The sequence below is a fragment of the Thermobia domestica genome, chromosome 17 (assembly GCF_964235325.1).
Source record: "Thermobia domestica chromosome 17, izTheDome1.hap1.1, whole genome shotgun sequence".
Taxonomy (NCBI): Eukaryota; Metazoa; Arthropoda; class Insecta; order Zygentoma; family Lepismatidae; genus Thermobia; species Thermobia domestica.
Window position 1 is genome coordinate 174378376 of NC_137470.1, and position 14015 is coordinate 174392390.

General features: G+C 37.6%; 2 protein-coding genes across 3 annotated transcripts in view; one reads left to right on the plus strand and one right to left on the minus strand.

Moving 5' to 3' along the window:
- LOC145673818 (serpin I2-like) overlaps window positions 1-6447 on the minus strand; it is a 45032-nt gene extending 38585 nt beyond the window's left edge. For both annotated transcript variants that reach the window (XM_081743584.1, XM_081743583.1), the window contains exons 1-2: window positions 6368-6447; window positions 2924-2984 (exon numbers count right to left, since the gene is read on the minus strand). In XM_081743584.1, coding sequence (XP_081599710.1) covers window positions 2924-2970 — 47 coding nt within the window. In that variant the 5' untranslated portion in view covers window positions 2971-2984; window positions 6368-6447. The remainder of the gene's footprint in view (window positions 1-2923; window positions 2985-6367) is intronic.
- Window positions 3150-14015, plus strand: part of LOC145674244 (ipis-1-like) — a 75193-nt gene continuing 64327 nt past the window's right edge. The window contains exons 1-2 of the mRNA XM_081744080.1: window positions 3150-3216; window positions 6536-6690. Coding sequence (XP_081600206.1) covers window positions 3150-3216; window positions 6536-6690 — 222 coding nt within the window. The remainder of the gene's footprint in view (window positions 3217-6535; window positions 6691-14015) is intronic.

Sequence of the window (14015 nt, forward strand, 5' to 3'; positions counted from 1 at the left end):
TTCTTTTGTTTTCTTTTTTGAGAAGGTGAGCAGTAACGTCACACCAAGATATCCGGATATCCGATATCAACGATTCAGAAAATTTGAGAGCCTAGAAGTAACAGGGGTGTACGTATTCTAACATGACGTGTTACCGTTATGTTTTATTGAAGAATACCTCAGCCTTAAGAAATAACTTGCAGATAAATTGAATTGAATTGAATTGAATTTTATTGCGTTCAATGACCATTTACATTGGCTGATTGCCATATGGTATAGAACACGTCAATGATGCGATTATACAAATATATATTCATATTCTATTAAAAACATAAGTACGTTTACAATATTTCCTACATAATAGAAAAACGTGATAAAAATATTATAGTTTCTTTATACAGAAGGTACATATTTTCAACGAACTTAAAAAGTTCGTTACTGAATTCTCTATGTCTGTCTGTCTGTCTGAAATTTGCGATTTTTTTTTTCAATTTTGAACCCCGTATTCGATAGACCATCAAAAACTACCAGAGAAAGTGATTATTTCTCGTCATCTTACCGTTCCCGTGATATTGGCCAAAAAATGTCTAATTTTTAGATATTTGAGGAGCCATATCTCGGAAACCATAAGTTGTAGAGAGATGATATTGATGTTGATCAATACCTAAAAGGATAGTAAGTATTTTGGTACCAAATAGTAACCGGTGGCCGCTATCCAAATGGCTACTGGTTTTGAGAATGGCCAGTTGGCCAGTGGCTACCCATTAAAATCGGTACCAAAATGTTTACCATACTCTTAGGTATTGATTAACACCAAAATCATCTCTGTATGACTTACCGTTCCCGTGATATTGGCCAAAAAATGGCTAATTTTTAGATATTTAAGGAGCCATATCTCGGGAACCATAAGTTGTAGAGAGATGATATTGATGTTGATCAATACCTAAAAGGATAGTAACGGGTACCAAATAGTAACCGGTGGCTACTGGCCAACTGGCCACCATTCCCCAGATATTGGCTAAAAAAATCCGAATTTCTAAATATTTAAGCAGCCATATCTCGAGAAGTGTAAGTCATAGAGAGATGATATTTTGCTAATTTTTGCGAGAAAGAGAAGAAGGTGCGGATAAAAATATTTACTTTTACATCTAGCAACAATGACAGTTATCCTTCCCGCTCCATCTCTCCATTCTTTTTTAGTTCGTTCTGGTAATGCTCTTGGAGCATTCTTAACTACTTTTTATTATTATTATTTCAAGGTCACACGGGATCTTTTATAACTACTGACTGCTCTGAGCGATTTCCTAGAAGAAGACTGGTCAACCGCTTCTTCAGAAATGATTCATAGGTTACATGCATCAATTTCACGACAAATACAAGCTAACTACAGTCTAAACTTCTTCCTTTTCATCCATCACTGTCCCCTCTTACAAGGTACATTCCCCGTGAAATGTCCCACAGTTATGGAATTCTTGTAAAATTGGCTCAAATGTAAAGTTCTCAGCGGCCCAATGTGTATTGTATATTGGATTCGATTTTCAGATTTTCAAATTTGAAAATGAAATGAAATCAAATCTTTGAGTTTTACGTCCCACAGTTATGCCGGTTAGGCTAAAGGAGACGGTGATGAGTAATGAATGAAATGGTAGAATGAAGACAGTGGGAGGAAACGGGAGAACCGCGAGGAAACCCACGCACACGGTGTTTATCCACCTCAAAGTTCACTTGGCGAGGGCTGGGATCGAACCCGGGACCCCAAACACCAGAGGTGAACGCTCTACAACTGAGCCACCGCGGCCCCTTTTTCAAATTTGAATAGGAGCAAGTGATACATCAAATTTAAATACAATTTTCTCGGAAATTCATTGGTGTAGTGAGTTTTATCGTATCTTGTACCCTTTCCAAGGTATTGCATGTTAAATGTCAGGGACTTTAAGAATATTGAACCAAATAGAAAGTTGTGCAGGGCCTCGTGTGAATATGTAATATGTAAAGCAATATATCGTTGACGAAATATCGCCTGAACACATACATATAGAAACACAGACATCAATACGAAAATGGTAGGTCTTCACCCAACTCTGGTCGTATCTGGATTTACAGCATGCATTTTCACCATAATACAATACTTTCTTGTTATTGTATAACATAGAAATAATAACAATCACTCACAGAAATGTAATAAGGTTATGATACCAATGTTGTAAAGAGTTTGTTTATACCTACAGTATTTTTCCAGTTAGGAATTGTTTTGATTTGTCAGCATCAAAAATGTAAGCGTAACTGATTTTATTCTGCAAAGTCCATTCACGAAGTGCCTGGTGGGATTTTACATGCAATACCTTCCATATGGTGCAAGCTACTTTAAAATTAATTAGACTAGTGAATTTTCGAGAAAATTGTACATGAGTTTGGTGTATCACTTGCACCTATTCTCATTTGAAAAACCGAGAGTTGAATCTAATATGGCGGATCCGAGATGGCGGCCGGGGAGAGTAACATGTACCAGAGCAGCTGCACTTGGTCCAATTTGTTTTGTATATGACCACATTCATGTCCTGATACTTCTAAAGAAAGTAAAAACAATTTTGTGTCTGAGCGTTATATCAGTGTTTAATTGAATTCCGGATATTTAAGATCATAGATTAGCAAATTCCTGGTATGAGCCGCAAAAATTAGTACCATACACATTGGGCTGCGGAGAACTTTACATTTGAATCAATTTTACAGGAATCCCGCGGGGGACACTTCACGAATGTACCTTGTGAGCCTCAGAGCATAATACTGGACCACTAAACTGAACGATTTCATTATAACAAATGCAGGCAAATGCCATACAAACAATGTAAGATGTATTTTGTTAAATAATTTTCTGTATTTTGTTAACTACCTCTATACTGTTTGAACACTCTGTAATTGAAACATCCAAGAAAATGTTACTTACTAAGCAATTAGTATGATGCCAAATTCTAGAACAGCCATGGGTCTCATCTTGAAGCAAAATTCTGAAAGAAAAAGAAAAAAAAATAGTTAAGTATTTCAATCATTCGATAATTATAATCTAAATAAAATAAAGAGTTTGTTTGTGTGTCTGTCTGTCTGTCTGTCTGTCTGTCTCTATGCGGCCTGGGGAACAGACGAGTGGATCGAGAGTTACCAAATAACCCAAAATGACCGATATTAGTATCGAGTCCATGCTTTTCGCGGTCGTTGAGATGAATAGTGATACTCTCACAGGTATTGACTTCCAAATACAGCCTCCGTGCGAAGGATGGGTATATTCAACTAGTATGACAATAAAATATGTCTAGTATATCCTTCTAATGTTATGAAATATACAAAAATGAAAATGAAATGAAATTATTGAGTTTACAGTCCTACGAATATGCTCTTTAGGCTAAGGGAGACGATGATTAAAGCAATTAAATGATGATGGAAGAAGTGATGGAACCAGAAAGTGGGAGGAAACGGAAGTAACCCGAGAAAACCCACAAGCACGATGTTTTCCTCCACAAACTTACTCAGCCAGGGATTGAAGCAGGGACCCTGCAGCATATATTTTTTAACGTGCTACGGTATCTAACTGTGTTTAAGTTGGTCACAAGAAAGCAGGTGAGGTTAGATTTACATCAAACTTGCGCCACCCGAGTGTGACATACTGTCACATGATATTACCATGGGGGCAAAGGTGGAATAAAACGATTCCTGTGGGGCTTCTAACCTGCTTCGCTCGCTGACGTTTTCTTAGCTATGTTTCGTAGATCACTTTTTTTAATCAATAAAATTGTATGTGCAAATTGGGCTAATTACCACGTGACATTACGTCACGACCGGATGCTGCAACTTCAATGTAAATTTAACTACACCCGAAAGGGGGAAGGGAAGGGAGCGTATATCTACCTTTCTCCCTTTTCTCCTTCCAGCATCTCTCCCTTTCTAACTCCCCATCCCCCCTCGGGGGTGGGAGTTCATGTGGTTCGGATTCCACGTTAATCACTAGGTCCACGTCTCATATAGCATGGGGGCCGCGGTGGCTCAGTGGTAGAGCGTTCACCTCTGGTGCTTGGGGTCCTGGGTTCGATCCCAGCCCCCGCCAAGTGAACTTTGTGGTGGGCAAACACCGTGTGCGTGGGTTTTCTCGGGGTTCTCCCGTTTCCTCCCACTTTCTTCATTCCACCATTTCATTCATTACTCATCATCACCGTCTCCTTTAGCCTAACCGGCATAACCGTGGGACGTAAAACTTAAAGATTTCATATAGCATGGCTACTGAAGGGGACGTTAAACTCAAAATTAACTCAACTCAACTCCTCATTACCCCCTGCAACTCCCCAATTCTTACTCTCCTGTTTGTTTATAACGCCCTTGTTTATAAGGGCTTATCAGAAATCTCTAGGTAAATGGTGGAATAGGCATAATTCATGCATTATATATTACTTAAAAAGGCAAATTAGTATTATTTTCACCTTGTTTTAATGTTAAAATTGTTATGAAATGTAAAAAAAAAAAAAACTTTCCTTGGATCAGGTTTGAAACCCACGCTAAAAGCTATTTCTGATACTAGTCTGCTTGTTAGCATACTTGGCTACGGGGAAAGATAGCCTCTGGTGGTTCATTTGTAATATATGTATGCCACTGGCGCGAATCCCGGGGGGATGAGGGAGACATGTCCCTTCCAATCTTGGAACTGGGTGTGACTTTCCCCTCCAATAATCCGATTTGAAATGTGTTTTTGGTGAGAAATGTGATGATTTGTGTCCGATTGCCACAAAGAGAAGTGAGATGAAATTGATGTTCACCCAGAATAAGCCTCAAATCTGCCCGCCTCCCAATGTTGAAGACAACTCTGTCTCCCTGATCCTCCACAGCATTGTTTTTTAATTTCTTAAGTCGCTTACAAATCGCAATTTGGCAAATTTTCCCCAAAATCCAGTGGTATGCTTATTTTTGTTCTATAGTTAACCAGTATGAATTTAAGACTAAATAGCACCAAACATCCATTATTCGATCTTTCAAATTGGCAACACTCCTAATTTTCAACGCATGTTTCAAAATTCCAACTGGAACTTTGCAATTGTTGCCATGGCTCATGTTTTCTAAATTTATTACATTTTTTAAGAGTTGCGAGGAAAGTTTGCTATTAAAAATGAGATGTCACATACTACGGTTTTCATATTTCAAAACTTCACTTTCATTCAAAATGGCGGATTTCAAGATTGCTGCCGTCAAATTTACCCTTACCGTACTACTTCCCTCTAGACCTAATATGTATTACCGGAGCTTTTATCCACTTATTATCATTAATACACGAGTTAGAAGCAGAGGTAAGGGACTTACGCACGTAGTAAGTATAAACAACTAATATTTCTGTAACTTTCCCCCAAATGTTCGTATTCTAACTAACTTAAAATTAACTTCACCATTGTTTTCCAGATTAAATTCTATCCCGAAATTTGTATCATAATACCCTATTCCCATTTAAAAAAACTTGACCTTAATTCAAAATGTGGTATTTCAAGATGGCTGCCGTCAAGGTCATACCAACCATACGACTTCTCCCTAGGTCTTATATGTATCTACATGGTTGTTCTTTCATTAACACTTCGCTTACAAAGGGTAGTAAGGGACTTCTACAGTAACTTCTAATAATCACATCACAACACTTATAAATTATATTTAAAAGATGAAAACATGCACCATGACAAAAACTTCTGTCATAACAAATAATGCATACATACCCTCTTTCAGAAACAAAAATTTCATTGAAATCAGAGCCGGACATTTGGGTGATGTCCTTTGTTAGATGAGCTTTTAAACAGTTCCTAGTTTCCCAGTGCATTACATTATTCTGTTACAAAAATGAAAGGCATATTTTGTTGCTAACATTATCATAATTTACATTACTTATCCTAGAGACGTCATTTGGGTAAATTGCCCCTCCGTCGGAGTTTGACATCTGTATATATTTTAATCCATGAGATAATAATATTCAAATGAGAAAAGATACATTGAGAGAAATACGTTCTCCGGACAGCAGTATATTGCACAAATATGCGGAATCCTCTTGCTTACTACAGAAATCAGTACGGAGCATACGTTATTCGTATGCTACACAGGCACTGACCTTAGATGTTACACCATGCTGTTGCAGAATGTCTGATATCTAACAGTATTCCTTATTTTACATACATATATGTATGTTACCTTCGTCAGCTATATGTTATATACGTCCATTTGTATGTGAAATCCTGACCACCTATATTGTTTTATACGGAAAGTACGTACAGATGGAACACTTATACAGAAAGTTTTATAAAACATGCGTTTGCAGTTATACGTATGATGTACGTTAAGTCCAAAAACTACAGGAATTACACATGTAACCTACCTTTTTAAGGACGTCACTTAACAATCTTTTTTCTCAGCGTAAGGTTTAAACAATGCACAATGGATCATAACTTTCTTTTAATGCCTAGTGCAACAACCATATTTTTGTGTATGTATGAATGTCGTTTATGTTAAAATTGTGTAACTAATTTTCTTCCTCTATTTACAGATACACCCACAATGGAGAAAGAAGTAGACAGCCCCACCTGGCAACGATCGGTCATTAAGTTCCTGTACAAGACCGGCGATTACTCAGTCACGTCCATCCAACGCAAATTCCTTCTTGTGCGTAAGCATAAGACCTTGTACCGAAGCAATATCCAGGTATGGGTACAAATATTCCACAGTGGTGATTTCAGTCTGCTGGAACAACACGGTCCAGCAGGCACCAACTACGGTGAACGACATTAATAAAGACTACATTGACAGATGTGTAATCACATGACAGCTAATTAAAGCGACTGGGTTATCTGTGGGTAGTATCCTAATACTAATACAGTCTTTAGGTTACAGAAAACTTCCTGCCTGTCGGGTGCCACATCTTCTCACAAAGGAGTAGAAGCAAACCTATTCTGCCAATTAAATACAGCAAAAAAGTATGGGATGGAAAGCGGTCTCTCAACCCTCCCATAGCTCTGATCTGACCCCATCCGTTTTCTCTCTGGTCATCTGAAGGTCCATTTTCGTGGTTGGTAGTTTGCTAGTGGCCAAGATCTTATTGCATTTGTGAAATAGTCAGCGCTTCGAGTTTTACCAAATTTCATTTACGGCATGGAAAGAATGATGGGCTAAATGTGTCACAGACGATGGAGGTTACATTAAGTAACATGCACATACACAAAGAACAAAAATACATGTACACAATATTTCATGATCCTGGTGCCACTAGTTAAAACTTTATGGCCCATTGTGCAAAATTTTTGAACGGCCTTTGTATTTCCCTCCCCCCCTTTTTTTTTGCTAAATCTTCATCCACACTACTCGTGTCACAAATATATTATCTCGTAAACTGCGAAAACTCGCTTGTGCCTGATATACTTTTGTGTTACTTTCTTGTGCTTGATATACTTTGGGTTGAAATCGTATGAATTTTGGCTAATAATTAGTAGTAGAGTGATGCCTCGGTAGTTATTTGGATATTTAATGTCACCCATCTTTTTGAATTTAGGGCATACAACCCCAATATCCCAAGTAGATGGTAATTGTGCTCCATTTATTAACTTATTTTAACCCACTTTGTCGTCACCCTTTTCAGAAACCTACTCACATCTCGTAAGTATGTATGTATTTAAATTTCTCCTTGCTTGAAACTACATTATAGTGAAGCCAATTTCAGAAAGATGGCATGCAGTGTTCAAGTAAACAAGGTGACAAAAATTATTACTTAGTAGCTGAAATATATTAGGTGTTACCAGTGGACGTTCCGGTTCCAGACACAAGACAATATGGCGACACATAAAAATGAGCCAATGATTTGTGTTTAATTACTTATTTTGGAAATTGAATAATTGCAGATGCATCATAAAGGTTACCTATAACTTTTCTTATCTTTACCTAACTTCGAGGTTGAACGTATACAATCCTATTACACAGACACACACACACACACACACACACACACAAAAAGTTCTATGCACCAGACTCCATGGTGTGAATTTGATGTATTTTGTTACACAGAATCCAAATCTCAAAGCCCCAGGACGATTGATCGTGTAAATTCGTTTTTATTGGTGAAAAACTTAAGCGATTTTGGATAGGGAGGATACATGTAACACAGCAATGCAAAAAACAAAGTTTTGTGCAGCTTTTCCCAGGGTATGATTTCAATGTATTCTGTTACACAGAATCCAGATTTCAAAACCCCACGACGATTGATCGTATCGATTTCTTTTTATGGGCAAAAGACTTGAGCGATTTTGGATAGGGAGGATACCCCTGATACAGCTATGCAATATAAAAAATCTCTGCAGCGCACCCCAGAGTTTGGATTTGATGCATTTGTTTTACCCAAAATCCAAATTTCGAAACCCTAGGACGACTGGTGGTGTTAATTTTGTTTTATAAGCGAAAAATATGTGTCCTTCCTATCCAAAATAGCTCAAATGTTTCGCACATAAAAGCGACGCGTTCAATCATCCTGGGGTTTCAAAACTAGGATTCTGTGTAACAAAATACATCGAATCAATACTCTGGGGTCCAGTGCCTGCACAGAACTTTTATTTCTTGTGTGTGCCTGTGTCATTTAACAATAGGAGATTGCTCAAAGTTGCAAATCATGTCCGCCATTTACAGCAACCAAAACATCTCGGCGCCATTTGCAATAACCAACCATGGAATCGACTAGAACACAAACGGATCCAACATAAAAAATAGTTTTAGAGGCACCTTTATACTTATCTATACTTGAAGAAACGATGCTCATTCAATTCACACAATTCTTAATAACTAATAACTGTCCCTGCAAAATTTTTATATGAGCTATTAATGACGCAACAGATTGATATGGTGCAATTCTTAGCAATCTGTAATATCTTAAAAATACTAAAATCTTTTTTTATAATAAATTCCTTGAAATACTAATTTTATCCAACCCAAAATAACTGTGTTGCTATTAATTTGCTCAGAAACTTAAATGTGAAATAAAATGTAAAAACCATGGACAAAGAAAATCAACACCATTTTCACAGCAATATATAAATATCCACAAAAGTCAGAAAATTATGCTATAATTTAATTTCTAATAGACATTATCACGAATTGGTGATGCTGCAACTATAGATGTATTTTCCATTAAATATTGGTAAATTAATAAGAATTTCAGAAAAATAAAAAGGTAATACCTTGCCTGCTCTGTCTTCACCTGTCTTGTTCTGATTAAGACAGGTATGATTAACGTAACATGTATCCGGTTATAAGCAGTTATTTAAGGTTGCTAACTACTGTTTATTAAAATGTTGAGCTTGACATATGAATTACAAGTTGTTTTTTTTTTAATTGTGTTGCTGTCAAGTGAAAACATAAAAGGTACGAACAACGGAATAAAAGTTACAATATTTTTAAGAATTTCACGAAAAACGAAATGACTACATTGATAGTAAGCGTTATATATAGTTGAATTGGACAAAATAAAGTTGGCATTATTGTCACATGTGATGGTCTGTCCACGAGATAAATTGTCAATATAAATTCCTTTCGTATACCAGACAATTGACCCCACAATCTTCCCGTCACTGATTACCACACGGAATTTACGGATACATGGGGGAAATCATGGTGTTTTCACTCCACAGATTGCCATTTCGTCTAAAGATCGAAATGATAGATCCAGTTCTTATCCATGGCTACAAACTCCTAATAAACTTTTCAGGATTAGGCTTTATCTTAGGCAAAAGTTCTTAAGAACAAGCCATTCGCTGCCTCTTCTGATCTATACACTGCATTCGTTGCACTCATCTAGCAGATAGGTTTTCATGGGTAAAACATTGACCAAAAATGAAATGAAGTCTTTGAGTTTTACGTCCCACGATTATGCCGATTAGGCTAAAGGAGACGGTGATTATGAGAAATGGTGGAATGAAGAAAGTGGGAGGAAACGGGAGAACCCCCAGAAAAAACTCGCACATGGTGTTTGTCCACCACAAAGTTCACTTGGCGGGGGCTGGAATCGAACCCAACATTGACCAATATTGACGGGACTGTATCATGACAATTTCGTCTCCTATACCATTGATCGTATAGTCACTCTCTCATCAGCCATGACAATGTCATGGATGCTGCTGACGTTTGCCTCATTAGTCAGGGCGGCGAGGTGGCTCAGTGGTAGAGCTCTTACCTCTGATTTGTGGGGTCCCTGGTTCGATCCACATTCAACTAAGTTTGTGGTGGGCAACATCGTGTCCGTGGGATTTTTTGGGATATTTTCGTTTCTTCCTACATGATCATTCCACAAATTCTTCCATCATAATTTACTTATCTCAATCGTCTTTCTCCCTTAACCTAAAGGGTGTAATCTTGAGAGGTTAAACTGAAAGAAATAAAGATGTCATCAGTCGTTGGGCAATCATTAACACGCAGCGTATCGTTTCATTATGACGTCATCACTTAGTACACAAATGAAAACAATACAACAGTGAGATGCACTTGCAATGAATTGTGCGGCAGTTGGATTACTATCTCCAATGAAACACCGGGCCGTGGTGGCTCAGTGGTAGAGCGTTCACCTCTGGTGCATGGGGTTCGGGGTTTGATCCCAGCTCCCGCCAACTGAACTTTGTGGTGGACAAGCACCGTGTGCGTGGATTTTTTCGCGGTTCTTCCGTTTCCTCCCACTTTCTTCATTTCATTCATTATTCATCATCACCGTCTCCTTTAGTCTAACCGGCATAACCATGGGACGTAAAATTCATTTCATTTTTCCCAATGAAGCACTTGTGTATACTTGATTGAGGAAGTGTAAGATTTTATTAATTTCAGCGATCCTGTTTGAAGTCTTTCCGGCGTTTTCCTCATTCACACCAGGAGAATGCGGAGATGATACATAACATAAAGACTAACATAAGGATCCCTGGCTATTTCCTTCCTTCCCCAACCCTCTCTTCCTCCCCAATTCTTCCCTGCATACACTTTTCTATACTTAAATTTTATTTAACAAGCTGTGCTGACCCTGATAAGTAAAGGTTTTGTTGACAATGTTTTGACTATAAATGAGGTTAGCCAATATACATATTTGACCAAGTTAACCTGGATTGTACCATGAGGTTTGTTTAGACCCTAGGCTCAAATAAATCAATGTATGTTCCAAACGATTTAATATTTTGTATTTGATTTTCTTCTAATAAACTTTTGGGTGATAGCTACTTTTTTAAAAAAAGACATGTACCTTCACTGGTGAGATAAAAATTTAAATCTTTGTTGCAATATACCCTATGATACATTCAGTGAAGCAGTTTTTTTTTTTAATAAAATTACTTCTAGAATACCACTGTAAAGTTTTATCAGTAAATTTGCTTAAGATAACTTGTAATATTTTACAACCCAGAAATTAAGATACGCATTATGTTATCCGTCCAGAATCCTAACTATATATAAAAATACATGAACTGAGAAAATAACGGACACTTCCTGCAGGACTTGCAGCTTGATTAAATCTGACGTGATTGAAGCTTTTTGGGACTAACCAACAGGAAAATTATCAAAATATATTTAATTTTTAGGGTGTCTAAAAGGGCAATGAAGAAATTTCCATGTTATTTAAATGGGCCTTTTTTGGACTTATAATCTCATATTTTAGGTACTTGGAATTGGAATAGAAACTTCAAATTCGGTATACTTGTACGTTTTTATTAGCGTTATCTAAGTAAATCACAAAAAGATAAACATTTCTAACTTTAGTGAGGTTTTATGGGAACTAAAGAATCTTTCCCATGTTATTTATAAGGAACGCATTCTACACCCCAAAATATTTAGTCACTTCAGGCAGGATTAGAATGATGAAATTTGGCATGATTGTAGCCTTCTGGGACTAATCCACAGGAAATTGCTAAAAGTGAATATTTTTAATTTTTAAGGGGCTTAAAACGGTGATGAAGAAATTCCCTTATTATTTAAATGGGCGTTTTCTTGGGATAAAAAATCTTATCTTTTAGATAGTTGAAATAGAAAAATAAACTTGAATTTCGGTAGAATTGTTGGTTTAAGAGATGGGAGACCGTAGGCCGAGTAAACAGGGGTCAGGGGGCGAAGCACCCACCTGTCCAAATTCACGAAATATTAAGAGCAAATGCACGAACAGGATGAAAAGACTAATACGTAAGAGACGCTAGGCCGAAAGCCAAGCAGACCACGGTGTCTGGAGTCGGAGCCCCCAGGTAGCCAAAAGCTAGTTTATGTATACCATTTCATTTCCACTTATTGGAGTTGTTGAAATATTTTTGGCAGTGTAATATTAAAAATATGATATATGTGATTATAGATAATTGTCTTGGGTCTCTTAACTTATTTCTATCCATTTTCTTTCGCCCATATTAAAGTATTTTACATAGAGCCAAATTTGACCACATTATACATTGCACGGTATAATTCATTATGATATCATCTACCAGTTGAGTATATAGCTGAACGACAAACGGCGTGTGTTGTGTTCTTATTTCTGTTGCAGTTCGGTATCAAACTTCTTAGAATGTATTGTGTTAGGCCCATCTTTGAGATCCGATTGATAGCAATGAATCAATCACACGAGTCCAGGGGTGCATCTACGCTGGCTTTTCACCAAGTTCGTAACCCCTCACTATACTTGTTTAGCAGAAAAGAGATCAATGTGGCTCTCACTTTGGTTTGAGCGGTCCTGGGTTTCATTCCCGTTGAGTACTCCTGATCAAAAATGTGTAATTTTTTTTAGTTCAGCTATAATGAGTGAGGTTTTTCTGGGTTTTTCTCATTCGCATTAGGCAAATGCCGGGATGGTACTTAACATACAATTCCCAGACCACTTCTTTCCTTTCCTTCTTTCCCTGACAGTGTGCTCGCCGAGGGACGCCACATAATATATTTATTTTACATAATGACTTAATCTTACATACACGGCAGCAGGGGTTCAGTGGTAGAGCGTTCACCTCTGGTGCATGAGGTTTTTGGTTTGATCCCAGCTGGCGCCAAGTAAAATTTGTGGTGGACAAACACAGTGTGTGTGGATTTTCTCGGGGTTCTACCGTTTCCTCCCACTTTCTTCGTTTCACCATTTCATTCCTTTCTCATTATCACCATCTCCTTTAGCCTAGCCGGTATAATCGTGGGACGTAAAAGTTACAGACTTTTTGATCTTACATTTCACCTGTATTCTTTATTTTCTTGTAAAAACAATCTATTTCTATATATTTTTCTAAGAATATAGATGGCAGTAAATAACGATTAATTATCGTCTTTCCGGCATTAGAAAAGACACCTGTTCAGTGCTACACAGACTGTTTTGTAGATTGGACTTTCTACCAACAAAAAGTTCTGGCTGCCTGCGTGCGTATGTTACTTCTGTTTAAGGCGCGGCAGAGCCGTGTTCGATTCCTGGTGGGAGCTCAAGTGGTTTGGATCCCATGTTAAGCTGTATAGCCTCATATAGCCTCGCTCCTGAAAGGGACGAAAAAGTAAAAACCATCAAATCAAATCAAACAACACTTTAAATTAACAATAATCAATGTAAACTGTACAATTTTATAAACGGATTTACATTTATTAGACCACTTCAAAAGAAAATCAAATTCTCACACCCAAACCAAATGAAGTCACGTATCAATGTTTGTCCTGAATGCGTACGAACGTAGAAAAGGCTTCTTTGCCTTATGAAAGAGTTTTGAAAACAAAAATGAGCTTATATCTCCTTCACTCAAAGATTTAAATGGTTTGCTACTTGAATTACTAATTCCTTGTCACAAATGATGACTCAGTAGAGTGTTTACCTTTGGTTTGATCCCCGGCCAAGTAGGTTAGTGGTGGACAACATCACTTCTGTGGGTTTTCTCGGAGTACTCCCGTTTCCTCCCATATTCTCATTCCACCAATTCTTCAATCATTATTCGCTTGCCTTAATCATCCGTGGCCGTCCTTAGATTATGCCCATTAAGCTAAGGGAGATGGATGAACAGGGCCGTGCCGTGGAA